Here is a 27,668-nt window from a genome sequence, read left to right as displayed (position 1 = left end):
GGGTATTGATTTATTGCAACTGGAAATTCTCACCCATGGAGTATTGCATTACACACGCAGGGAGGAAATTAGGCCTGCAACTAATTATGCACACACCAAGAAGAAGCTGCAAGCAAGGGATGGATGGAGTGCTGCCTGAAACCGAGTCAGACCCTTAGTCCATGTAGCTCAGTATTGTCTGCACTGACAGGCAGAGGCTCTCAATGGTTTGGGACAGGAGCCTTTGTTCTACTTGGCAATAATGGGGGGAGATTGGACCCGGGACCGCCTGCATGCAAAGCAGATGCTCTCTACCATGGCCCTTACGCAAACTGCACATTTGCCACACCTGTACAGTGCACTTTGTGCCTAAATAATGCAATGGGCAGAGAGACCCCCTCCTGGTTGGCTGTGCAGGAGAAAGGCGCCAGGACAAAGGAACCTGAGACAAGCGGGATTTTGCACATCCCCAAAACATATATAGATAGATTTCCTCTTGCCACCTCAAAGGGGCTCAGCGGACCCCACAGCTTCCTTCCTTGCCAAAGTGGCAATTCTTTGAAGGGTGGGCCCAAGGCATTTCCGTCCGTCCCCCAAATGTAGATGACACAACAGCTATCCACAAGATTCCCTACATGCAATCGATCCAGAAGGAAGGTCCCTGGCACAAGCCTCCCTGGAAGAAACAGGAGCTGCGAAAGAGCCCTTCAGTTAGTAGTAGACAGAGCGCAGTGGCTAGTGCCTGTAATGTCACGAACTATGGTACTCTTGCACAGATGCTGTTCGTTTCAATGGAGGTTGCATGGGAGATCATCACACTGGACTGATAGCTCCATTGATTGGCGTATGGAGAGAGAGAGAGTGGGCACCACTGAGATCTTCCCCTTCAGGCACCAAAATGTTGCCTTATTGAAAGGTTGAAGCAGAGATGCAGGGACATGGCTGCAGCATGTCTGAATCCTTTCGCATCGCACACTTTCGCTCTCTGGAGGAGGCCTCACAGGGGTCGGGTCTGCCTGCTTCCCACCTTAGTGATGCCCAAAATCCATTGGAAAGGCCACATCTAGATCTGGATTGAGCCACAGCTTGCCTCTGCAAGGACGCTGGTTCCCCAAAAATGGGTCTGGGGGAGGGGTTTCAAGTATAGTAGTCAGAAGCGACCCAAAAGCCCACTCTGGGGCAGCACCTCACCACACAGAATGTCACATACAAAGAAGCTCCCTTGCACAAGTCAGTTCATCGGTCATCTAGCTCATTCCTGTCTACGCGGACCCTAAGGTATGAACCTGGGACCTTCTACCCAAAGCAGGCACTCTGTGCCTCTTGAGCTACGGCTCTTCCTCATGGTAGCGAGAAGAGTCCCACAAAAAAGGCAAGCAGCTTGAAAGTGAGGCATGCAAATGTGGCCTAGGGAGTAGATAGCCAGCGTAGTTGCGCTTGGGCTCCAACTCCCAGCAGCCCCAGCAGGCAGCCAGGCCAAGGCTGGGAGTTGTAGTCCAGTCACACCCAGAGAGCATGACTGCCCATGCCTGTTCCAAGGGGAGACACGTCACACTTCCCAGCCTCTCCCTGGCTGTGGAGTAGCAAATCTTGATAGAAGAGGTGCGGAAGACGAAGAAAGGCCCACGCGAGATGAGAGTCAAAGGAGGATGCAGAGGGCCACGTGCAAGGGGAAATGAACGGGGATTTAACTTCCTGCTTCAAAGAGAGCACTGAACGTGTGCAGAGTGGCCCTTCACTTTCCACTTCCATCGCAGGAGGCAAACTTTGCTCACCTCACCCCTGACAGGAAGCCGGGGTTCCCAATGGGGTCGGTCACAGCAAGATTAGCTGTGATCCTTGCATTGCAGGGGGCTGGACTACAGATGACCCTTCGGGACCCTTCCAGCCCTACAATTCTATGATTCAAATGCGCCTTTCTTAAGAACAAACGGTATCCTGGCATAGTAAAACAGGGTGGGGATCCAGGGCTCCCCCCCCCCCACTCACAGGATCCCTGAGAACCTTTCTACCGGTGCAGATCTTGGGCCACATTCACACCATACCAGTTAAAGCCACTCGAAACAGCCAAGAATCCCCTGCCCCTACAAAATAATAATAATAATAATAATCCTGGGAACCATAGTTTGTTTTAGAGCTGACCCTCCCTTCCCTTCCCTTCCCAATTCCCCTGGAAAGAGGGGGTCGGTGGTTCAACCACTCTGAGAGCTGTAGCTCTGGGAAGGTAACAGGGGGGTCTCTTAACAACTCTCCGCGCCCTTTGGCAAACTACAGTCCCCAGGATTCAATGTGCTTTCGATGTATGGTATGGATGTGGCCTTTAATCAGAAATAATGCCCATTGGGTTTGATGGCCGGGTTTAGGAGGGTGTGGGATCACAGCCTAAGTCTCCCTCACTAGCAAAACACACAAACACACACACACCTTTTTTGCCTGAATCATCACCCACCTTTACAGTAAAAAGTGAGGGGGATGGGGGGGTGGCGAACAGACGCCCTCGATGCCCCCCCGCCCTTCCGCCAAGCTATTGCCCACCCTCTTGGCAGGAAGCAGTAAATATTGGGAGAGTTACATCCACCCAAAGCGTCAACAGAGACCAGCAGTGGTGGCTGAAGAAGCCATTTTCTAAAGCGGGCGCTGGCACCGTCATGAGAGGGGGGGCACGATTCCCGCACGCTGAGCCTGGCGCAAGCCGCTCAGCAACACAGCAGCCCCCCCTCCGCACCAGATGATGCAAGTAGCTCTCACCCAATTCTTTCCAAACCCGCCCTCCCCCCCACCCCTACCCAACACCCACCAAGCGCCCTCCTCCTCCTCCTGCTCCCCATCCCACCAGACTCCCAGAGGTCTTAAAATCTTATACAGTAAAAGGTATAAAAAAGGGGAAGGGAAAAGAGGTTCATCACGGTCCAACTGGAGAGAGTATTGCTCACGTTTTCGGCATCAAGAGGCCCAGAATGAGAAGAGGAAAAAGAAAGGAAGCTTAAGAAACCCAGAGTTTGCTCGGTGCACAACAAGGCCGAAGACCGCCCTGCAATATTTACATATGATACAGGAAAGATCGAAGGGAAGGGGGTGGAGAACAAAATAACAATAATAAAAACCCACAGAAGCCTAAAATCTAGGGGAGGGGAAAGGAGGGGAGGGGGGAATTCAGTCATAAGGAATAGTGTTTTTTTCTTCTTCTCCCACTTAGCAAAATATACAGTTCATTATTCGTTCCATAGCAATTGCCTTCTGCTAATTCGGCATGTTTCTCAAAGCCTCACCCTTGATAGAAAGAAAAGGTTTCTTCTTTTACAAAAAAAAGAGAGAGAGAGAGAGAGACAAGAGAGAAAGAGAATCTGCAACATCTCCCTGCTCTCTGCCTACCCTTCGGAACTGCCTTCACTTGACATCTCAATGCGTCTTTTCCGAGATAACCTTTTGCTTTCTCATGACCGAGTCCTGTTCCATCCTCCTGCCCTGCCCCCCCCAAATATATATTTATATAATATATATCTAAAAACAAAACAAAACAAAAAGATTTCAAAGCCAAATAAAAATATTCCTCAATAAAAGCTACCCCCTACTCACAATCACAATAAAATAAAATCCAAATTCATAAAAACGGTTCTTCTGAGAGGCTCTGCAAAAGAGCAAAAAGAACCACAACAACGAAAAAACAATGACAATGAGAGGACTGACTTCACACCTCCTCGGTCCTCCTTCCCCAGCACCCCCCCCACTCCCTCCCCCCCCCAAAAAGATTAAAAAATAAAAGCTAACAAGCTAACAAAAATAAATAAAAGAAGAATTGTCGGGGTGGAGGGTTTGGGGAGAAGTGTAAACGGTCAGCGGTTAGTAAGAAGAGGAGACAAGATCTCCTTGCGCTCAAATCCAGTGCTCAAGATCTGGTCAATGGAGAGATCAGGGCAGGCCGGGAGAAGCCCAGCAAACAGCCACGAGTGTGCAGTTTTATTTACTAAAAATGAAATCTTGGCTCATCCCTCAAGTGTTGCCGGATCCTCCAGGTTGCTTGTCCTTGGTTTGCTCACTGGGGAATCTGCAAGAACAAAGGGTGCGGGGAGATGGAAATAATGAAAAAAAGAATGATCGTGAAGATTAGCCCCCCCCCCCCGAATTCTGCATTCACAGCTGTCTTAAGAGTGTGTAGGCACACCTTCTCATAGAACCTTTCAATGGTAAAAAGTAAAGGTAAAGGATCCCTGGATGGTTAAGTCCAGTCAAAGGCGATGATGAGGTTGTGGCCCTCATCTTGCTTTCATCAGGCCGAGGGAGCCGGCATTTGTCCACAGACAGCTTTCCGGGTCATGTGGCCAGCCAGCAGGACTAAACCACTTCTGGCACAACAGAACACCGTGACAGAAACCAGAGCACACGGAAACACCGTTTACCTTCCCACCATAGGAGTACCTATTTATCTACTTGCACTGGTGTGCTTACAAACTGCTAGGTTGGCAGGAGCTGGGACAGAGCAATGGCAGCTCACTTCGTCGCGGGGATTTGAACCGCCAATCTTGCGGTCGGCAAGCCCAAGAGGCTCAGTGGTTTAGACCACAGTGTCCACCCGCGTAGAGATGAAAGGCACCCCAAAAGCTAATCTGGTCCAACCCCCTGCAATGCAGGAATCGCAGCTAAAGAATCCTTTACAATGCCCAACATAATGCTAGACTCCACAATGGGAACACCCCATGAGAGACAAATGGAAGGACTTTTTCTCACACAGCCAAGCATCTGTGTCAAGACAATGGGCGCGCCTTTCCCCTCATGTAGAAAGGAGGAGACAGGCTTTGAACATAAGAAGAGCTTGCCAATGGCTGATGCAGTCCAACCTCCTGTTTTCACAGTGGCCAACCAGATGGCTGAGAGCCCCACAAGCAGGACGCAAGCGCTGAAGCATCTTCCCCTCCTGTGGTTTCCAGCAACTGGGATTGAGGAGTATTGCTCCCTCAGGCTATGGAGGCAGAGCACAGCCATCGTGGCTATTAGCCGCTGAAAGCATGAATTTGCCCGATCCTCTGTTAAAGCCAGAAGATGCAGAGAACCACCCCAGGTCTTACCACTTGACTTTGAAGTACAGACAGTTATCTATGGGAGGAGGCATCCCCTCTAATATCTTGGACTATGGCCACCTCACCCTACAGTTCAACTAAGAGTTCGAAAACTGTCTTCAAGGACAGACCTATGAACAACACACGGTGGTAGCCTAGGCCCCACTGGCCACCTTACCTCCTCCTTCCTTGGTCCTCAGCTTCAGTGGTAACCATTAGTAAACGCTGTTGCAATCAAAGGTCCCTTCAAAACAATGAAATGACATTGATTGGACATTATCTGCAGAGCTTTGAACCACTCACAATGTACCATGTGTGTGTGTGTGTGTGTGTGTGTGTGTTCACTATAACAGGTTTACCTACAAGATGACCTTATCCCCACATGTGCCCTCTTGACTGCTTCAATCTGCAGAACTGGCACTGTTACAGGTGCTACAAAATTCTCGTTCCACATTTGTAAAGAATGGAACTTTCAGTGTGGCAGCACCTTGGAGCTCCCAGCAGGCAGGTGCCTCATTTTGTACCCTTTTTGGTGCTTGCTAAAAATGTTTTTGCTAAGGAAAAACCTGCCCAGATATGTAGAATGTTGGTGTATATTTTAATCTGGGGTTGTTGTTTTATAAATTAAAAATGTTTTATTTTTTATTGCACTCACATATTTCATAACACGACTGACAGAAAATGGCTCCTTAAGGGGGTAAAATACTGAACAAAAAAAAGAGTGTGGCTTTTTCAGGGTTTTTTGCTTTGCAATCATGCAGTATATAAATTTTATGAATTAAAGAAATATATCAAATAACCCAACTGAGTTATCTGGTGCTGCAGAATTGAAGCGCAGAGCACTCTGGCCTTTGTCATCAGAAAGGGCCACTGGCAGGGCTGCACAAACTGCCTCCTAGGAAGATAATCATAGCAGTGGGGAGACCAACTTGGACCCATCCACCGGCCAGTGAAAAAGCAGCTGTTCTAACGCTTGCTTTCCTCTTCCCGCCGCATTCCTACTTCCTTACGTGCTGTACCTATTAAATTGTGAGCCTGGAAGGCAGGGACAGTCTCATAATTTAATATACGCACAGTGCTTTTTTTAAAAAAAAAATGCTATGTGCTTTAGCAGTATTCAATAATTATGATTGTTACTGAAGGATATACAGTATGACTTTAGGCAAAGCTAAAGAAGTCCTGACATTTCTTTAAAAAGCGAACATAAATGAATGTGAGTCACTGGCCCGCCTTTCCTGTCTGGCAGTGGCTCTGTTGGGTCTTGCTTAGCCCTTCACATCCTTTAATTCAGCCATCCCCAAATTGGTGCGCTCCATATATCCTGGACTACAACTACAATGGGAGCTGCAGCCCAAAATGGCCGAGTTGGCTGGAGCTGATGGAAGCTGTAGTCCAAAACATCCATAGGGCACCAAGCTGGGGGAGGCTGCTTTTTAGAGAGCCCCTTGCTCCACCCCATGGGGCCCTCCTGCTGATCACTCACCCCTAGGCTGTGGCCAAAGCCAGTGCTCGGGGCGGGACTCGCTGCGCTGATGTAGCTGCTGACTCCTGAATCCTGATTGGCTGCTCCGTAAAGCTCCGCCATTGGCCCGGGGCTGGTGGTGCCCAGGAATCCACCGGTGCGATTCGGGGTGGACCCTACAGGAGGAAGCAGGACTAGCCAGTGAAGATGCCAAAATGAAGGCCCCCTTGTCCCCCCGCCCCACCCCTCACCCAGAACAAATATCGAGCTTCCCCAAAGCCAGCAAGGTGGCCACCCCCCAGGGAGCACGGCAGTTACCTGTCCCTCGCACCACAGCCGCTGCTGCTGCTGCCGCCGCCATGGGTCCATACGCAGTGAGAGGGATGGCTGGAAGGAAAGGGAGAGACGTCAGAGCAGGCCTGGGCTTCCCCGCAGGGGTGGTGAAGGAGTCGGTGGCTGGTGAATCTGAAGAGCACCCAGTGCCCATAAGCCAGGGGTGGGGGAGGCGGTGACCCTCGCCTGCTGATGGGAGTGGGAGTCACTGGTATTCCCGCATCCCTGCTCTCTGAGTAGAATTTCCACAGAGGGAATAACGCCTCTTCTTAGATCTCTGGGATGGCGGGGGAACAAGCCGCCTTCTGCTGGCTTCAGAAGCTTTCATAGGTTTCCTCCCACATCACTGTCTAATTACATCAGGGATAGTCAACATGGTGCAATGTTGGTCAAGGGATGATGGGAGTTGTAGTTCATTGGGCCATATTGGCTGGGGCTGAATACCAACCACTCCGGCTCTCCGTGCACCAGGCAGACAGCAGTTCAACGTCACAGCCACAGCATATATTTAAAGAACTCTAAACAGGCATGGCTTCCCCCAAAGAATTCTGGGAGCTGTGATTCGTTAAGGGTGCCAAGTGCTCCCCCCAGGGGGTACTCAAGGGTTCGTAGTACCGGCAGTTCTTTTTGTTGTAATTTTTAAAATGTGCCACTTACTGTAACAGCTTCATGGTGAGTACTGGGCTCCTATTTTTCTAGCACTGGTTAGGAGACCCCCTAGCCCCCTCACAGAGCTGCCGTTTCCAGAGATCCCTGGGAAAAGGGATTGGTTATTAAACCACTTAGGGGGTAGCGGCTCCGGAAGGGGAATGGGGGTGGTCTCCTAACAACTCTCAGCACTCTTAATGAACCATGGCTCCCAGAATTCTTTGGAGGGGGGAGGCCATGGTATCATAGCTCTTTATGGTGTGGATGTGACCTTGAACTGTGGTCTACCTGGGATAGCCAGCGTGGTTGGATTCAGCATCCTGTCAGCTCCAGACTGTGGCCGTCGTCTGAAGGCACACAAGGCCACCAACTTGATGGAGCTAGGTAGGTCAGGCAGGCCTGTATGGATGACCACCTGAGAACCACACAGGTGCCACCTCGGAGAGAGTTCCACAATGGAATAAAGCTTTTCAATACCCATGTTAAGAAAATAAAATAGGTGAGAAGCATCAAGATTTTAAGCCTGGGGAAAGGCCTTATTATTATTATTATTATTATTATTATTATTATTATTATTATTATTATTATTATTATTACCTATGGTATCAGAATACCTGTGCTACAGGGTCTTTGGATGCTTATAACAAATTACCTTGGAAAGCCGTGGCAGGAAGTAGGATAAGGTCTCCCCCACCCCTGAAGCTCCAAACCTCAGAAGAAAGAGAGGGAAGTGTGGCGAGTGAGGGGATGTTACGGAGGATGAGGCGGGCTTGTCAGTCCATTAGCTCAGGAAAAGAGAGGAAGAGCAGAGCGCTGCCCGGGCAGGAGACACACGTGGCAGCTTCTACAAAGCTTTGGGGAAATGGCAGTGGGGGGCAGGGGGTGCGCCCTGAAATGCAAGTGCGAGGCCAGGCCAAAGGGTGGAAGGGCCATGGGGAGGGAGCGGCGGGAGGCATTAGACTCAGAGAGGAGGAGGAGGAGGAGGAGGAGGAGGGTGGGGAGAAGGTGCCCTCTGCTCCCTTGTGAACAGTGGGTGCAGGGAAGGAGCACCCCCTAAAAAATTCCACCCCATTCCATCTCCAGAAAAATAGGGTGAAACAGTGCTGTGCCGTTCCAGCATTGGCATGGCTGTTTTCTCAGGGAATGCCTCAGCAGGGCAAAGAGTAAGGAATAATGCAGCAGAATCAGCTGGAAGGGACCCGAGGGTCATCTAGACCAACCCCCTGCAATGCAGGAAGCGTAGCTAAGTAGTTCACAGTTCTAGGAGGAGGCACCAGAATTCGGAGCAGAACAGGGATTTCCAAACTGCCTACGAACATGTGAAGTTCCCTTAGTAGAAGACAGAGGAGGGGGAAACTCTGGGCCTACAGCTGCCTTTGGCTCTACCCATTGGCCATGCTGGCTGCTGGGGTTGATGGGAGTCAGAGTCCTCAACCAACATAGGGGAGGGCTGAAGGCGACCCCTTTTCTCCTCAATCCACACAGACCAGCAACATTTATTCTGACCAGTGGTGTCTCTGTTATGCTTTGCAGAGTGAGGCTTGGTGAAAAAGCGCTGAGAGAAAGAGCAAAAGGGTTGTGTGGGTGGGTGCCTTATCGGTGGTGTTAAATGGCTGCGCCATTCAAGTAAGGATGTAACAACAAACACATTTCCCTGAACGCGGAGCCGTTGCAGAACAACACAAGAGCCTGAATTTTCACGCAAATGGAAGAGGAAACGAGGATCATTTCCAACTGCCCCGCCCACCCGCTCCCCCAAAACAAGCTGCAAGGCGGTAACTGGGCTGGAGCCGCCCAAAGCTCTGTGCCCCCCACCCTTCCAGCTTTTTGCAAGGTTTAGGAAATCGGTGGGACTGACCTGTCAGCTCAGGGAGGACTGGGGCACTCGGGAGGGGGGTCCTCTCTACCCGGAATTCTAAAAACGAAAGGCAAGACAACTTAGGATATGTGGTCAGTTTTGTCCCCAAAAGAGAGGATCCAGAAAACAGAGCGGAAGGGGTGGGGTGGGGAGAGAAGAGGCGCAGCAGCAGAAAACACAAATATTCTTGGTGAGGCAAATCCTCAGAGTTGCTGCCTGGACTTAACAGAGTGGGGAGCAGGTGGGGGAAGACCCACCACTGCTTTCAAAACCGGCACCAGATGCCCTGGCTCAGTATGACCGCCTAAACAAAGGATTTCCCCCCTTTGCAAACAGCAGCGGTGACCTGCCTCGCAGGCTTTTTGTGACCCCCCCCCCCAAATTCAACTGACATAACAAATTATTTTTCAGTCCTTGAGGTTTGGAGCCCGTTAGATTTTTTGATTGTGAGTCTCAATTAATACCCGGCTTTTAGATGGTGGGGCTGAGGGCTTTGTGTTCCGGTTTTCAGGAAGGCGGCAACTCTGGGGTGGGGGTTGAGGATCAGAAGCAGGGAGGGAAGGAGGGGCTTAGAAAAACAGGTTGAGAGAGGGAGAGAGAGGCTTGCAAGCTGCCCTTTCCAGGACTAACAAGTTTCCAAGGAGAATGGGGCCAAGGAGGGAACCACAACATCAGCGTCCTGCTCCTATTAAAACCTCAGAGGTTTCTCTCACTTCCTTCTTGAGTGGAGACAATTGGCAAAAGTTTAGAGAGGAGGCGGTGAATCCCCTTTTCAGCCCGAGGGCCACATTCCCTCCTGGACAACACCACGTGTTGCTGGTGGGCGGGGCCAGAGGCAAAAGTGGGCGGAGCATCATGCATGAATTTTATCTTTGTGCTGTAAGCTAGTTTCTACACACACTCGCATGGACCCCCTCTCTTATCTCCATCCAGACGAGAATGAAGCATTATCAGAGTTCGAGGCCTAGGGAGAGGGTGTGTGGCTAGGGTAGAGTCCCAAGGGCTGAAGGTCCTTGCGGGCTGCATTAGGACTCTGGGACTGAGGTCTGTCATCCGTCCTCCACCACCCGCCGGGATTGTAGGGATGAATTTTGGGGTCACTGGGGAGCCCACCCTTAGCACAAAGGCACAACAACCGAGAAAAGGGAGAGAGACATACCAGGGAACTGGTAAGTGTAGCCAGGCGCAAGGCCCGTGTAACTTCGGCTAGCGTAGGTGGCAGCCTGAAAACCTGGGTAACCTGTTCCCAGAGACAAAAGCATTGAGAAAAGTTAGATTATTTCACAGCAACGCGAACACACACACACACACACACACACACCCCACTGATTCACCCCTCATTCCCTCATTCATGAGAGGCAGCAGAAGGGATATTCTAAATGTTCGGATCTCGCTCTCCTCAATCTTTTCAGGGGAGACAAAATTCACTTACAGTTCAAACCCTTAATAAGTTGTCCTTTACTAGCAGCCAGGCTCACAATAACGAGACACTGGAAGAACTTCAGAGACTGTTTCTCTGACAAGTCGGCACAACAAAATTATGGCAAAACAGCACTTGTGGAAAAATTAAGATAAGAAGAACAAAGAATCTTTCAGCACACGTTTACTTAGTCCAGTCATTAAAGGATCCTGTGTTGTGCTCGAAACACCTTCAAGCGGAGCCGGTCTCCATACTGCACCTCTGCATGATTTAAGTGCTCTGGTGGCGCCTCACCTCCTTTAAACAGGAAGCAGTGTGTGCCGTTCTTACTTTTGCACCATGCAAAAGGAATGCTCTTAATGTGCAAGAGCAATGTGCGTGTCAAATTTTAATCTGTAGGGGAAGGTGTAACCTCCTTCGTGGGGAAACTCTGCTCTAGCACTGGAATTATCCGCAGTGCGCCCATTCTGCCAGAAGAGGGCAATGTGGGATGACAAATGCCCACCCGCCCAAATGTACTGTATTACCCCAATCACAAGACCTCTGACATCATAGAGCTGATCCTTACACAACTCGGGCACAGGTCTTAGCACAGGCTGCCTGCTGCAGAGCAACAGGGGCAGAGAGAAAGAGTAAGGGGGCGCAGGCAGTTAAAGAGAGCTCCTTTGCCGTCCTTACCCAACATGCCAATCCCGAGCATGAAGGCGTCCATTCCGTAAGGCATCACCCGGGACCGCCCTCTCGCAGAGCCAGTGGGGGACATCACTTCCTTTGGCTGAGCTTTTTTACATTCCACCTGACATGAGACACAGAAAGGAGACCGCTTGTTTGACAGCCCCCCTAACAGTGCAGGAAATGTAAGCTTGTAGGGGAACCCCTCACTTCCCACCCAGGAGTCGGATTTACAAGCAGAAGAGCTTTCTTCAAGCCCAGCCCTGTAAAAATTGCTGCATCCCCCCCCTCCCTTCCATAACCATGCCTGCAAAACCATTCCCCAACTTTGTGCTGGCTGCGGCCAATTTGAGTTGTCCAGAACTTCTAAAGGGCGAAGACGGCTCCGTTATTTTCTTTTTATGTCTCCTTTCTAAGCCACAAAAGGCTGGTTTCCCGTCATGACATCTTTTTTAAAAAGTTTGCCCTAAACTAGTTTGGATCGAACAGTTCTTTGCACACAGCATTTCCTGCTTGGATTCTTCCTGCTCATTTCCACCCCATCCCCTATTAAATGTGGAACCCCATTGCCGCTTCCTTCTCCTCCCCCCCCCCTTACAAGGCTCCTGCGGCTCTTTAAAAGTGGCGCAACTGACAGAAACACAATGGGTGGAGTGTTCCCCTTCATTGCATCCCCATATTTGGGTGGTGGCAGCTGCACCTGTTGAATTACCACCCGTCATGCAACTTTTAAAGGCATGCAATTCCTGCCAGAATAAAACAATAAAAAAATCAGCAACTCCAATCTAGTCAAGTTTTCCCAGTGCATGTATAGTTGACAACACTAGGAATCACTGGCCACATAGATCACAGACAGGTGGCTGTGCTGTGCAATACAAAGGAAGACCCATCTAACACTTCGTATACACACACATTACAGAATCCACAACCCAACCTTCCTCCTCCTAACCATTTTGTTGTTGATCTCATGGAAGTGGATCTCGCAGACTTTCTCCACAATGTCTTCACTTTCGAATGTGACAAATCCAAAACCTGAAAGAGAAATAAAACAGATGGCCTGGTCAAGATGCTGCAGAATCACATTCTATGGCAGAATGAAGGCCAGGCTAGGATCCTACCCCTGCTCAGGTCCTGTCAGAATGTCAAGACACAAACACAACATACAAAGAAACCGGCTGGATCAGGCCAGTAGCCCATCCAGTCCAATTCTCACAGTGGCCACCCAGATGCCTTAATGGGGAAGCTCTCTAGCAGGACTGGAGAACACTCTCCCCCACCTGCTGTTTCCAGCGACTGGTATTCAGGAGTACTACTACAGTGGTAAAGGGACCCAGGTGGCGCTGTGGGTTAAACCACTGAGCCTAGGGCTTGCTGATCAGAAGGTTGGCGGTTCGAATCCCTGTGACGGGGTGAGCTCCCGTTGCTCGGTCCCAGCTCCTGCCAACCTAGCAGTTCGAAAGCACGTCAAAATGCAAGTAGATAAATAGGAACCGCTACAGCGGGAAGGTAAATGGCGTTTCCATGTGCTGCTCTGGTTTGCCAGAAGCGGCTTTGTCATGCTGGCCACATGGCCTGGAAGCTATACGCCGGCTCCCTCGGCCAATAATGCGAGATGAGCGCGCAACCCCAGAGTCGGTTGGACCTAATGGACAGGACCTAATGGTCAGGGGTCCCTTTACCTTTACCTTACTACAGGGGTACCTCGGGTTACGAACAGTCCTGGTTACGAACGCTTCGGGTTATGAACTCCACAAACCCGGAAGTAGGTGTCTCGGGTTGCGAACTTTGCCCCGGGATATGAACGCAATCCGCTTCTGGGGCCGAGGGAGGCCTATGAAGCAAATGCGCGCCTCGGATTAAGAACACTTCGGTTAAGAACAGACCTCCGGAACGAATTTAAGTTTGTAACCCGACGTACCACTGTACTGCTTTGGACTTGGACTATAACTCCCATCAGCTGGCAGGAACTGATGGGAGATGTACTCTAAAGCCTCTGGAGGGCCCCAGGTTTTCAAAAGCTATCCCACTGGATTCCACCACATGTGTGAATGCAGGGCAGGCAGGGTGGGGGGAAAGGACTTTATTTGCTTCTTGTGCAAAACACAGCTTTCAACCTTGCCACATGTAGAAAACCAAAGTATTTCTACAGGTAGGCCTAGTGTTGTCACTTGACTGAGGAACTGTGGGGCGACGGGGGACCTGCCTAAGTCTGCACTTGGGTCTCCATGAGCAGTTTGATCTGCTGAAGCCAGAAGGCAAAAAAAAAGCCTTTACAGCACTAAGAGGGAGGCACCACATCACATGGTAACATGTGTTTTAAAAGTCACAGGCGCTGGAAGCGACTGGGAAGTTGGCAACCCCTTCAGGTAGGGCGAAGGCAAATTTGAGGCTGTGTGTGTGTCTGTTTAAAACAACAAGCAACTACCCTTCATCTCTCTGCTGAGGCAGCATGAAAACACCAACAAATACTTCTTATTATTTTAAATCATTTTGTAGTAGAGTCCCACGTCAGGGAAAGCAAGCAGCATCCTAGACCAGTCTTTCCCCAAGGGGGCAGTGGATTGCCCAGGGGAGTGCCAAGCAGGCAAGAGGGTGGCATGGGATGTAAATGACCACCAGACTTTGAAAACTTAGTATCATTGGCTCAAGTCCACCAATTTCCCTGAATTCATTAAACTAAATGGTTTTCAACAGATTTTGAATAAATGTGCAATTAACTGTTTCTGTTTTGAATTTCATTCTGCTGTTATATTCCTTAGTGAGTTGTGCAAACCATTATTCTGCAGGGTAAGGTAAAGGGCAATGGAGATGAGTTTATGGAACCAAGAGGCCGGTTGCCGAAACAGTTTGGGAACCAAATGTGAAAGATGAAAGCAGGGACGGCCTATTCTTTATTCCCAAAGGAGTCAGGTATCTAGGGGCTGCCAGGGGGAGGGGGCTGGGTAACATCAGTCATCTTCAACCCAGAGGACGAGCCTTGCTTTGGATGGCACAACACCCACCCACAACCACGCAGGAGAGTGGTCTCCTGCCAGCAGCCTGCAGAAGGCTCCCCGCTCTGTAACCCAACTCCCCAAGGGAGGCTCTGGGAAAAGGTGACCTAGGAGTCGGAGCAGCCGCCGTCGCAGTCCCAACCCCCCCCCCGACCCCCCCGCTGCGGCAAAGGAGGAGAGGCAGCCTCCTGGCTTTCGTGTCAGCTTCCCCAGGGGCTCAAATTACTCAGGACAAGGTAAGACACACAGACAGATGGAGCCACGTAGGTGACCAGGGAGGGGAAGGGGAAGAGGCTGCCCCCTCCCTCCCCCCCCCCGCCGGCAAAGAGTTACACGGCACAGGAAGCAGGCAGACAAAAAGCCCTCTGTGCTGAGAGGGGACGCGCCGGGTAAAAGGACACGGCTGACGAAGGAAAGTGGATCTGGAAGGAAGAGGCTGGAGGGAAGGGGGTGGGAAGGAGCTGCAAGCAGGGTGGGGCAGAGCAGGAGGGCGGAGGCAGTCACAAGTGGTGCCTGGGTTCTCATGAAACACCCCAAAGCCTGGCTCCTCAAAATACCGGGCCTCACCTCGGTGCCTGTTTGTGGTCTTGTCAAACATGAGCATTGCGTCGTCCACCTGCAAGAGACAAATGGGAGGAGTGGAATTGAATTTGGGGTCAGAAAGGAACAGTTTCCATACTTAATCCCCCAAAGCCTTAGGACTTCTCTGCCTATCGTCAGGCAAAGCAAGGCAGCTGGATCCAGGTATCTAGGTTTGGGGTGCTACAAAAGGGCAGCCAAGCGCCAAAGCTGTTTCACTGTCTCTTTAAAGGGAGAGAGGCGCCTGTGTGTCTTGAGATGGGTCCTGGGACAGCCTGTGCTGCCCATGCCTCTCGCCCCCATCCTGCCCGAATCTTAGGCAGACCACCAGCCCCTTCGCTGGGCACTTCTGGATATTGACTTTGGTCACCCAAATCCCAAAGAAGTGGAACTGCCCTAAATGGCCACCAATCATTCAACAAACAAACAAAATCATAATAACCTAGGAAGCCGCTTTAGGCAGAAATCAGACCGTTGGTCCATCTAGTTCAGTATTGTCAACATACACTGGCAGCAGTTCTCTGGGGGTTCGGGCAGTGTTTGAAATTAGCCAGGTGCCAGGCGCATTTTGCACCTGGCTATTGACCACTTGCAACCAAGTGAAGATGCCTGGGCACCAGGATGACGCCTGACATCCCCATCATCATGCCTGGGAGATCACTGGATCTGAACTATTTTCCCATCCTCAGACCCCATCCTGAAGAATTCTATCAATTATATTTTATCTGCACAATTGGAATGAGTTTCGGGAACCCAAATGCTTCTTCTGTGCAGCCTGAGCAGGAGCAGTCACCATTAAGAAAAAGAGGTTGGCAACCATAGCTGTGGTTTAAGAAGCCATTTGGCGCCTGGCATATATATTTGAGTTTCCAACACTGGTTTCCGGCAGGGATGTCTCTCCTGGCCCTACCTAGAGATTAAACTTGAGACCTTCTGCATGCAAAGCAGATGCTCTGCCACTGAGCCTGTACACTGCTAACATTATGACTGCATCCAGAAAAATCCTCCAGGCCAGAGACTCCGGTTACACACAGATGATGGTTTATCAAGTGCTAACATGCCACTTGGAAATGTAATCGCTTAGTAAGCTGCTCATCTGTAATGCCATTCCAAAGAGGCAAGGAGAATTCTAACACAATTCGGATTAAAAATCCAGGAAAGCAAGTGGTTCCCCACTTGGCTGGAGAGGAGGGAAGCCCAGCATGTCTATGCTGTCACAAGTACACTGTAGTAAGCAGGCTGCAGAGGTTCTTTTTGTGGGGTAACAAAGAAACCAGAGCTATGAATTAGGATGGCCCCAGTTCAGAGCTCAAGCAGAGGTGGCCTCCAGATGTTGTTGGACTCCAACTCCCATCAGCCACAACAACCAAAGGTCAAGGATGATGGCAGTTGTAGTCCAGGCACCATGATGACACCACTAACTTAGACAAGTAACTGTCCCCCTCAGACTCTACATTAATGTGAGGTGTGAGGATTATTCCCAAGTGGTGCCTATGGAAGACATTTCTTTTGAATAAGGCTTTCTCCCAGATGTGATCCAGCCATTTATGGAATATTAATTGCACACGTGTACAAATAGTTTTATTTAGAATTTGTAGAGGTGGCCACTGAGCTACAGGGCTAAATTCAAGATGCTAATATCAGCATATAAAGTCCTAAAAGTGTGCATTCCCCAATACCAACTATCTCAGATCCTACAGCCAGCAGCTGGTGGTGACGCTGCTGATGGTTGCTGCTGACCCATGACGGGGCCTTTTCGGTGGTGGCTCCCCAATTGTGGAATGCCCTCCCCAGTGTGGTGACCCTTTCTCCTTCATTATCATCTTTCAGAAGGAATTTGAAACCATTCCTTGTTTACCCAGGCATTTTGTGGATGTAGAATACTGTTCATGCCTACCCTAATATCACCGGATAGAATGATGTTTTTAATCGTAACTGCTTTTTGGAATGTTTTAACTGTTTTCAGAATGCTTAAACAAATTATTATGCATGTGTTTGTCACCCTGGGCTCCTTTGGGAGGAAGGACACAATATCAATTGAATAACTGAATGGAAAAAATAAAATTTACTCTACTGTAACTGCTTTTAGATGGATTTAATTGCAATTGTTTCTGGAGTGTAAGGAAGGCTGGGATATACAGCAAATTCAACAAATAACAACAAATTGTTTTGTAACTTTTTCCTTCTATTTTTATTTTGTACCCTGATTGTTCATACGGTTGTTGTTGTTGTTGTTGTTGTTAATAATAATGCCACCCCAAACCCCTAAGACATTTGCTTCCTGCATTTTTTACTAACCATTTCTATCACATATTCAAGGCAGGTATCTACACAGCCAGGAAGGTTCTGCAGAGTGTGAAAAGGGAAAATATACATATTCCCCTTCTCTTTCTTCCTGAAACAACCCTGTACAGTGCAGGGGAGGGTGAGGTTTGTTTGTTTGTTTTTTTAAAAATGTATTATTAACCTCACAGCACACATCTCTCACCACCCTAATCCCTCCCACCCCTCCCCAATCCAGGATGCTTACTATAATCTGTTAGGATCTTGAGAAGGCTAATTCCTTCTTCCAACCCCCCCCCTTTCCGTTTATTCCCTCCCACCCAAGCTGACACTTGTAAGTAACCCTTGCAATCCATTTATTTCCTGAAAGCTCACAGGTTCTTGCTGGGCCATTTTCAATGGTTGTAGTTTGTTTTTTAATATATATATATTTTAAAATAAAATAAATAAAGCCAATATCCTTTCTGCAAGCCAAAGCAGCCCTCTACATTTATGTAGAAACCATTAACCTTATTTTAAGTAGAAACATAGGAAGCTGCCTTTCAATGAGTCAGGTCATTCATCCATTCTAGCTCAATATTCTCTACACTGGCCAGCAGTGGCATGTCTAAGTTTTCAGGTCTCTCCTAGCCCTTACCTGGAGATGCTGGGAATCGAACACAGGATGTTCTGCATGAATATCAGGTGCTCTACTGCTGGAAGTTACCTTATACCAAGTCAGACCATTGGTATATCTAGCTCAGTGTTGTCTACACCAGGAGTAGCCTATGTGGTGACCTCCAGATGTTCTGGCCAGGCTGGCTGGGACTAATGGAAGTTATAGTACAACCACATCTGGAAACCACCACAGCTGCTACCCCTGGTCTACACCAACCAACCAGCAGCGGCTCTCCAGGATATTAAGCCAGGGACATTTCCCAGTCCTACCTGAAGGTCCAATTTAAGTTATTTGGAAATGGATAGCCCAGTTCTGTTTCCAAACTGTTTCCAAACTGATAAGCAAGTAACTGTTAATGAATTATCCCTCAGCAATAATAACCATATTTGCCCTGTTTTCGGGGTGTTCGGTGGCCAAACGGTCAACATGCTTCTTCGAAAAAGTGGCATGATTCTGCAAAAGAGCTGGTCTGTCGTGGAGGCGAAAGCCTGGAATCAGGAACCAAGGCACCAGAGCGTGGCAGTTCTACAGTCGGCACCCCTGGGCCCGTTCCTGAAAACTAGGTTGCTAGCCCCTTCAGTTGGCCTGAGACCAGAAGCCTGACTGCATCCCTGTGGGAGGAAGCTAAGGAAGTTGAGGAGGGTTTTGCTAGGATTGTTAACCGTGCTCTGCTTCCTTGTCTACCTTGTGTCACAGGAGGACACAGAAACTGCCCTTCCATAACGTCAGCAGGCCGGGATGAAGGAGGTGGGGCGGGTGGAGAGGGGGAGAAGGTGCTCACAATGGGCTTTCTGTGTTCAGGGTCAGGGCCGCTGTCAATTGGCAAGCCTGGCAGTCAACGTTGCAAGGGTTTCAAGATTGACGTGCGCTGGGCAAAGAAAGCAGGGCAAGAGAGAAAAGGAGATTATCCACTTTACCAGCGGACGTCTCGAGTAGAGCGTCTGGCAGAGGGATAGAGCACAGGGCACTCGCTGTTCCGGCCTGATTAACCCCGAGGTAGCAGGCGTTAACGTGTGCCGAGGACAGGGGCAAAACCCTCCCGGCTCCAATGCCACTGGGGCATTCTGCCAAGGCCGGGGGGGGGGTCTCCAGAAGAGTTCAAGGTGGCATACCTCCGTGTCCCCAATATTTTGTCCTCACAACAACCCTGCGAGGTAGGTCAGGCAGAAAGCGTGTGGACGCCCCAGGGTCACCCAGTGAACTTCATAGCTGAGTGGGAGGATATGAACCCTGGTCTAACCAGACACTCTAACCACTACACAACACTGTGCACATTTAGTCGCCTAACACTTTTGTGGTCTCGGTCCTGTTCTGGAGGAAGTGGTACTCCTTCACATAATCAGGGGTCCCCAAACTTACCCGGCTTTGGGCCGGATGCCTGCCGCACCGATTGTGTGGTGGGAGCGCTATTTCTGGCACACTCCCAACCTGGAAAGCGCCGGAAATAGCTTGTGCGCATGTGCAGAAGCCTCCTCCGACCCGGAAGTACACCGGAAATGACGCTTGCGCGTGTGCACAAGCTATTTCCGTTGCTTTTCTGGGTCGGAAGTCAGCAGCCGTGCCACACCGCGCCGGTAAGAGCAGGCGGCAGCAGCGAGCGTTCCCTGGGGCCGCATAAAGGAGCCTCAGGGGGCCGTATGTGGCCCCCGGGCCATAGTCTGGGGACCCCTGCATAAGGTGGTATCGGTATCATCATCATCATCATCATCATCATCATCACCTATTTGTCTACCTCTTTGATTTCCTGGGGACTCACTAAAATTCTTCTTTGCTCAGGTAGCAAAATGACACTCTCAACGAACAAGCCCAAGACGAGAACACTGTAGAACGGAAACTCTGTCTTTGAAAAAGGCACCCTCCTTAGGACCTAACTAAAAAAACCACTGTCTTCCTGTATGTATTAAAAAGCATAATCTGTAGGCTGGGTAGACCACCTAAAACAGCAGAGAAGGAACAATTCCAACCCCCAAAGGAGAAAGACTCTGCAGAACCAAAGGACCCTGAATTAAGGACATAAAATTCGTTAGGAGTTCTTGATAATTATGAGAAAAGGGCCCCGTGCTCCAGTGCAGAGGCCGAGGAACTGAGCCGCCACAGAAATACACTTCCCTGGGTTTTTTTTTTATTCACAGGAAGGCAAGTTTTAATAAAGCTCCAAATCTTCCACAAAGTGGTCAGCGAGCACACTAAGCCCCGGAGAAATGGAGGCAGGCTTCAAGAACATAAAACCTAAGAAGAGTCCTGCTGGATCAGGCCAATGGCCCATTGAGTCCCGCATCCTGTTCTCACTGGGGCCAACCAGATGCCCATTACGGGGGAAACACACAAGCAGGACCCGAGCACAAGAGCACTCTCCCTTCCCATGGCTTGCAGCAACTGGTATTCAGAAGCATTGCTCTCTCAGACTGTGGAGCACAACCACCACAGCTAGTAGGCCATCAATGGCCCTCTCCTCCACTGTGTCAAAGAAGCCTGGGATGAAAAGCCAGGAGGGAAGAAGATGGTGGACAGCAGCATCACTGGGAATGGCCAGCCAGCCAGCCAGCCGGTCCCCCCCCCCAGCTCTCCAAGCACGTCCCCATTGATGAGGGAGGCCTTCCCTGACACCGGGTGGGCATTCAATTTCACAGGCGGAAAATGTGTGTCCTCAATAGGCTCCGGTGTCCATGGAAACCCAGGGCAGGGGAGAGGCGGGATTATGGCGGAGCCGCCAAGTTCAGGCGGGCAAGCGCTAAGTGTGAGTGGCAGCCCCCGGCGGGCGGCTATTGTAGCGGCTGCCCGTTGGGTGCCTCTTTGGGCAGATCCCCCTGCTTGGGGGGGGGAGACCCCCCGCTGCTCCCCTGGGCCCCATTCTCCAGAGCCCTTTTCTTCTCCAGAGGGAGGCCGCCGCCGCCGCCGCCGCAGTGGCTGGCTTTGCCAACGCCCCGGAACAAAAGAGGCTGGCTGGGGATGGCTTCTCTTGGGGCCTGGTTGCTGTGGCAACCCTGGCCCCTCCAATCCGAGCTGCTGGATCAGATTAGCGCCAGCTCTAATGCTCTCTCTTTCTCTCTCCCAGGGAAAAAAAGCGCTTCTCGACAGCCACACAAAAGGCATCCCTGCTGGGGACAGACCCTCCTCATGGAGGAGATGGTCCTTGTGGGCCTCGTGAGGGAGAGCCAGGGCCACTCGTTCCCCCCTCCTCCTCCAGGCACACAAAGGCCTCCTACGAGGGAGGCCCCATCGGCCCTCGCACATACTGTGCAAAGCTCTCAGCTCAGTCACAAGTCCGTTCCACCAGACTACGGGTCAGCGCCACAGTTTAGGAACACAGGAAGCTTAGGAACTGTTGACCCATCTAGCACAATGCTTTCTACACCGGCTGGCAATGATCTTTAGGCCGCATCCCAGCCCTGCTTTGGATTGCACCTTCTGCATTCACAGCAGATGCCCTACCCCTGAGCTCCATCCCTCCCCAAGTTGCCTTATACTGAAGCGGACCGCCAGTCCACCCAGCTCCATACTGTCCACACTGACTGGCAGCAGCAGCAGCTTCCCAGACTTTCAAACAAGGAACCGGTTTTGCAGTCGTCTAGTTATAGAGAAGTGACCATCATGGTGATCTAGGCTCTCTTCTTCTGGACATTCAAAGTCCCCCCTTTTAGACTACAGCTCCCAGTGGCTGGGACTGATTGGAGTTGTAGTCCAAAAGCAGCTGGAAGGGACCGGGTTGGGGGATGGCTGAGCCACAGAGCACTGTGTAGTTATTAGATGATTTAACACCCAGGAGCTGGCGGCAAGAGGGTGCTTACTAACTGTGTCTTGTCTATCCCAAATAAAATCCACCCTGCACTCCTTGCCATAGGTGTCGCAAGCCAACCCAAAGCTTTTCTGGAAGCTCAGTGCCACTGAGGAGTGCAGGCAGAGAGCATATTCAGAAAATGAGGCCTTCACTTATAGAGACAGAGGGTATAAATAGCAGAACGCCCCCTCAGCCTCACTTCCGTTCCACCTTCACATCCTATCTGGAGGTGGAACTCTGAGTCAGGTGGGGGGGGAGAGGAAGTGCACTGCATTTTATTTTTAGAACGTGTGTGTGTTTGGGAGGGAGCTCTAATCTAGTGCAGAGGCCTAGTGCCCACTGAGGCGGATGAAACCTGCATCCGAGCCGGGCCACTTCAAAACAAGAGGGGACATAAACGATGGAATGATCCTTTGCAGAAAACTCAAGACACTCACTGGACTCGTTGAGGTAGCATGTCAGGGAAAGGACTAGGATAGCTTTCTGCACGGAGGGGCTTTCCAAACGGAGAAGCAAAGCCCCAGCTGCAAGATTTATTTATCCCGGAGAAAACTAGGCCAGAATCACTTATCTTGCAGGGAGGAGGAAACCTCCTGTCATCACTACTGTGTTTTTGTTTTTGTTTTACATCCAATGGAGTTGAATGTTTAAGATTCAGGGTAGAAGGAAGAACAGGACATCTTCATGCTGCTACGGAACTCAGTCCCACAGGAGGCAGTTATGGCCACCAACCTAGATGGCTTTAAAACAGGATTAGACAAATTCATGGAGGAGAAGGCTATTGATGGCTACTAGCCATGATGCCTGTAATGCTTATTAATACCTATTGCTAGAAACCAAAGGAGAGGAAGAGTGCGCTTGTTGCTCAATTCCTGTTTGCAGGTTTCCCAATGGAGCATCTGGTTTGCCACTGTGATGCTGGACCAGATGGGCCATTGGCCTGATCTAGCAGGTTATCCGTATGTTCTTATGTACCTATCATCTCCAAGCTGGTTGCCCCCCCCCCAACTGTTTTGGACTGCAGCTTCTATCAGCCCCAGCCAAAATGGCCATATGATACTAAGGCTGACGGGAGCTGTAATCCAATCAAAGTACAGCAGGTTTACATGTTCAAGCCTGGGGGGTGGAGGCATCGCAGGAGAGCCAAACATGCAGGGATCTAGGTGCAGGGATGTGCCACTTCTCCAATGTGAGGAGGTATCTCATGGGGCAAGATAAGTAGCAGCAGGCGTGAACAATAATTTCCTTGCAACCAAGTCTCTCACCTAGTTATAGCTGCAGGCTCAACACACCACCCAGAGGGAGCGACTCCACCTCTTAATCCCTGGAGGACACGTGTTCATAAACAACAGGCAAGGAAGGAAAACTTTGACTCAGCTGTGCCACTGCAGACGTAGTATAGATTCTATGTGTGAAATACATATACCTCCAGAGGTACATGGAATCTATTTAATGTATAGATTTGGCATAGCTAAATTGGCATAGCTGAGAAAGACATTTACTTCCTTGCCTGTTGTGCAGATCAGGGATAGGGAACATGTGGTCCTCCAGATGTTTCTTGGACTACAGTTCCCAACAACCCCAGCCTCAATGGCCCAATATTCAGGGATGACAGGAGTTGTGGTCCAAAAAACATCTGGAGGACCATAAGTTCCCCCACTATATAGAACCAGTTTACCTGCAAGCTCACCTTACTCCATATACGTCTGCTCAACTGCTCCGATCTGCAGATCTGGCAGTTGTAGGTGCTACATAATACCTGTTCTGCATTTGTAAAAACTTAGTACCCTGGTACTTTACTGTGGCAACACCTACACTTTCTAACTCCCTGCCTATTAACATCAGGCACCTTTGCTGTATTCTTCTCAGTGTTTGCTAAGAATATTTTGTTTAGGGAAGCCTATTTGCACATGCATAATAATGTTGACATGTACTTTAATCAGCTTTTTAGCTTATTGTTGATTTTAATTTTTTAAATATTTTAAATAGTTGTTTTTAACTGGGGTTTTTTTTTAAAAAACCACATTAATTCCATTGTTTCTTTCTTTTTGTAAACCGCTTTGAGGTTTTCTTTTGTTTTACAATCAAGCAATATATAAATTTATATGTATAGATACACACACACACACACACACAGCCTTCCCTATCCTGGTGCTCTCTGGATATCTTGGACTACAGCTCCCATCAGCCCCCAGCCCACACAGCCAATGGTTAGGGAGCATGAGAGCTTTAGTCTAAAATATCTGGAGACGATGAGGTTAGGGATATATTATAGAAAACTAGAAGGAGAAGGGTTCTAACCCTTGAAAGTTCTCTATGCACAAAAAGTATTTATGTTTGGTGGGGAATATTCAGTTATAGAAGTGAATGCTTTAGAAATGGTCCCATCTAGAAGCAGGTATTTATGAGATATACAGTGGTACCTCTACTTACAAATTTAATGCGTTCCGAACGCACATTTGTAAGTCGAATCCCATAGGAATGCATTGGGAGAAAAAAATTGTAAGTAGAAGCAACCCTATCTAAAAATTCGTAAGTAGAAAAAATCCTATCTAAACCGCATCCAAGATGGCGAACGGAGCTCCATTCATAAGTAGAAACATTCGTAAGTAGAGGTACCACTGTAGATGTAAAATTGTGGTCAGTTCTTGTACTGCAAACCACTGCCAGCCAAGAACCAAGCGGTCCTTTTCCAGTTTCCAGAGTGTGTGGGCGAGTGGGATTATTAAAAATCCAGCAAAATTGGAGGCGAGAAGGAAGGTGCATCACACTCTGTGAATTTTCTCTCCTTTCCAGAGTTTCAGCAAAATCTGCCAATACTTCTATGAGATAACTGAGCAGCGTTTTCTTCCAGGGAGAAGGGAAAGCAGGCAAATAAAGACCCTTCTGTAAACCTGACCTTAAAACAAAGGCCAATGACTTTTCCCTTGTGAGCTGGTTGTCAGGGAGAGCGCCCTTAAAAATGCCAAAAAGAGAAGCATCTGCTTTAGGACGGCCGAGCAGCCTGCAATGTGGCATCCACTTCATCACCATGTCAACCATGCTCTGTCATATTAAGGGTGGAAGAGAGAAAGAGGCACCAAAATCAAGCCCAACAGCCAGACGACCAGATCTCACTGCAAATCAGATTTCAGTTGGCAGCTGGATCGTAGCAAACAAAATGCTCCATGCTGTTGACCAGGTGGAGAGGGGGGAAAGCCAAGATTCTCACAGTCTTTATACCTGGACCAGCCAATCCAGGCGGGTCATACTGCCGGCCAATCACAGGAGCTGGTGGTGCACTTGACTACTTCCTTTCATGGCTGCAGGGGACCCTGCATGCCTACATACCTTCCAAAGTACTTAAGCCCAATCCCAGATTCCTGACATCCCCCATAAACTGCTGCAATTTGATGCTCCCTGGAAGGAAAGCTTGGTGGTCCTTCTCCCTCCAGTTAAGTTTCTGCTGACTAGCATAGAATCTGTGTCCTTCTCCCGCACACCCACCCACAGACTTTTCTAATTTTTCCCCCTGATGCAGGGGATTTTACATGTGCTTAGGAACTGGAGGGGTCAGGGCAGAGCGAGGTGGAGGTGGAGGTGTGTGTGTGTGGTTTTTTTTTAAAAAAAATCCCTTGCAGTGACTTGGCTCACTTACTCGAGTAATCTGAAGCCGTTCATTAGTTGGCGCATTCTCCAGCATGCCCACTTCTTAGCCCCAGTCACATGTGGATTTTGTAGGCAGATGACAGGTCGTTGCCAGAAACTGGCTCCCAGGGTTTGCTGCTTTGATCAGTCTCACTGGAGCTCTGGACAGTCTCCTATATATATTTAGTTTGATTGCTCTACCCTGATTTTCCCTCAAGGAGCTCAGAGCAGCTTGCTTATAGCTCCTAGCCAAGCAGCTTAGAGGGCCAGCCTGCTCATCTTCAGCAGCAGAATTGGAAGGCAGGCCCTAGGACCATCCTCTGAGCCATCCGCCCGCCCCGCCCCCCAACAGAAGGAAGCAGAGTTTGAGCAAGGTTTACAGGCTAAGCAACGGATTGCTCTCCTGCAAGAACTGCCAGGAACTGACACTTCTTATACACGGAAATAGAGATGGAAGGATCTGTCAATCTCGGTTCTCTCAGTCTCTTATTCTTCTTCATCTTAATTTCAGCTCTCCACATTTTGCAGCAATTTGCTCCTTTCTTCCTTTCTTTTAAATTCATCATATTTTAGTGTAAATGTCTTCTAACACACACCTTTATAATGCAGTTTTGACTATTGTACACATTTTTGCAACAAGATTTCCCTAATACAATGCATTTCTGTATGTTATTTTCACTAACGCCTTCATCTTTATGCACACTTTCCCCTATATATGCATTCTTTATAAAAAGCTCTTTGGTTGCAAAACTGCTTCACAAAATTCAGCTAAGTGTTGGTTTCCAGGGGAAGTTGTGCTTCGCATACAGCAAATTTGAAAGATTTGGCTTCAAATACAAATTGCTTCAAATTTCTCCTCTTATACAGGAGATGGAGGATTTGGAGTGACTCATCTCCAAATAAAGGACTGGGCAGAGCCTCAATTTATCCAATTTGTTCCTCCAATTTTAAGGGGAGAAACTGTGACTTAGCTTCTTGGCCTAGGGGTCCTTCCAGGCATCCTTTTTTTCTTGTGCATCCATTACGATCTGAGCTCACAATGGTATCAGGGTGGTTCTAAGTAATTCTGCTTTCAATGCTCTAATCTGTACTATTTAGCCAAAGGCCATCAATCCACTTTCAATACTCTTTGCACCTGCAGAAGTTCCAGGGAGGTTGTACTGCTTCCTTTACAATGTCCTGCAACTATCTGCTGAAATCATGCAACTTTTTAATATTGTGAATGTTCTAGGGTTGTTGCTTTTTTGTTGTTGTTCAGTTCCACTATAGAGCACAAAAGCACACACACCCCCAGACAGCAGTAATACTGGGGAAGCATAACAGGTCAGCTAACAAAGCAGAACGATGTGTGATCAGTCCTGCATGAATCCACCTCTAATGCACTGTTATTGAGCCAATGGAATGTTGCAGAATTACACCCACTAAAAAATAAACACTGGTCTGGAGGGGTCCTCTATCCTGGTCTTTGAACTTGAGATGTATATTTTCAGGATCCACCTTATTTTCGTGATTGCATTTCTTTTTGTAGGTACAAGTTTTAAAAACTGTTTTTTAAGCTGTCTTTTAAATTGTTGGCACCTGCCTTGGGACCTTAAGAGCGAATAATGGGTAATTTATATAGAGAGAGAGAGAGTTGATATAACTTCAATGTTTCATGTGGGGTTTCCATTGTACTTGATCAGCTGTGGTAGAATGCTGCAGCATGATTACTGACAGAGAGCTACACCAGGCCAAGTTCAAGGTGTTAGTATATAAAGCCCTTAACAACTTGGGACCAGTTTACCTGTGAGGTCTCATTACCCCATATATGCTCACACAACTGTTTCAATTTGCGGAACTGGCACTGCTACATGTACCACGTAATACCCATTCCGCATTTGTAAGAAATTTAAATTGTAGTGTGGCAGCGCCTATACTGTGGAACTCCCTGCCTATTGACATCAGGCAGGCACCTTCACTGTACAGAACTGCTAGAAACATTTTTATTTATAGATAAGTCTACCCAGTCATGTAGAAAGCTGGTGTATGTTTAAATCTTGTTTTTTCTTAATTGCTGGTTTTATCTTTTGAATGTTTTAAAGAGTTGTTTTTACTGATCTCTTTGCAAACCACTTTGAGGGTTTTTTAAACAGTCTAGCGGTATATGAATTTCATGAAATACATATATACATACTTGGGTCTCAGAGGCTGGATGAGGTCACGTACCTTTGTGCCACCTTAGCAGGGCCTAACCGGATAACAAATCAGCATGAACCAGAAGTTTGGGCAAAGAATGGGCTTCTGATTCCAGCTCTCCACTAAACCCTGACCCACCTGTTCCATAT

At 48.9% G+C, this 27,668-nt stretch overlaps 1 protein-coding gene across 8 annotated transcripts in view; it reads right to left on the bottom strand.

Moving 5' to 3' along the window:
* Positions 1–3,286: 3,286 nt before the first annotated feature.
* Positions 3,287–27,668, bottom strand: part of MSI1 (musashi RNA binding protein 1) — a 57,996-nt gene continuing 33,614 nt past the window's right edge. For 2 of the 8 annotated variants that reach the window (XM_060269592.2, XM_035098725.3), the window contains exons 7-15: positions 14,987–15,035; positions 12,376–12,458; positions 11,433–11,550; positions 10,494–10,574; positions 9,335–9,391; positions 6,814–6,882; positions 6,517–6,671; positions 5,212–5,277; positions 3,287–4,024 (exon numbers count right to left, since the gene is read on the bottom strand). In XM_060269592.2, coding sequence (XP_060125575.1) covers positions 5,236–5,277; positions 6,517–6,671; positions 6,814–6,882; positions 9,335–9,391; positions 10,494–10,574; positions 11,433–11,550; positions 12,376–12,458; positions 14,987–15,035 — 654 coding nt within the window. In that variant the 3' untranslated portion in view covers positions 3,287–4,024; positions 5,212–5,235. Of the gene's footprint in view, positions 4,025–5,211; positions 5,278–6,516; positions 6,690–6,813; positions 6,883–9,334; positions 9,392–10,493; positions 10,575–11,432; positions 11,551–12,375; positions 12,459–14,986; positions 15,036–27,668 lie in introns of all 8 variants that reach the window. The other 6 variants (XM_060269591.2, XM_035098724.3, XM_060269593.2 and 3 more) reach the window with 3 other exon arrangements.

Source organism: Zootoca vivipara, chromosome 16 (genome assembly GCF_965207765.1).
Source record: "Zootoca vivipara chromosome 16, rZooViv2.hap1.1, whole genome shotgun sequence".
NCBI lineage: Eukaryota > Metazoa > Chordata > Lepidosauria > Squamata > Lacertidae > Zootoca > Zootoca vivipara.
The sequence above is the reverse complement of the archived record's forward strand: the minus strand, read 5'-3'. Positions and strand labels throughout refer to the sequence as shown.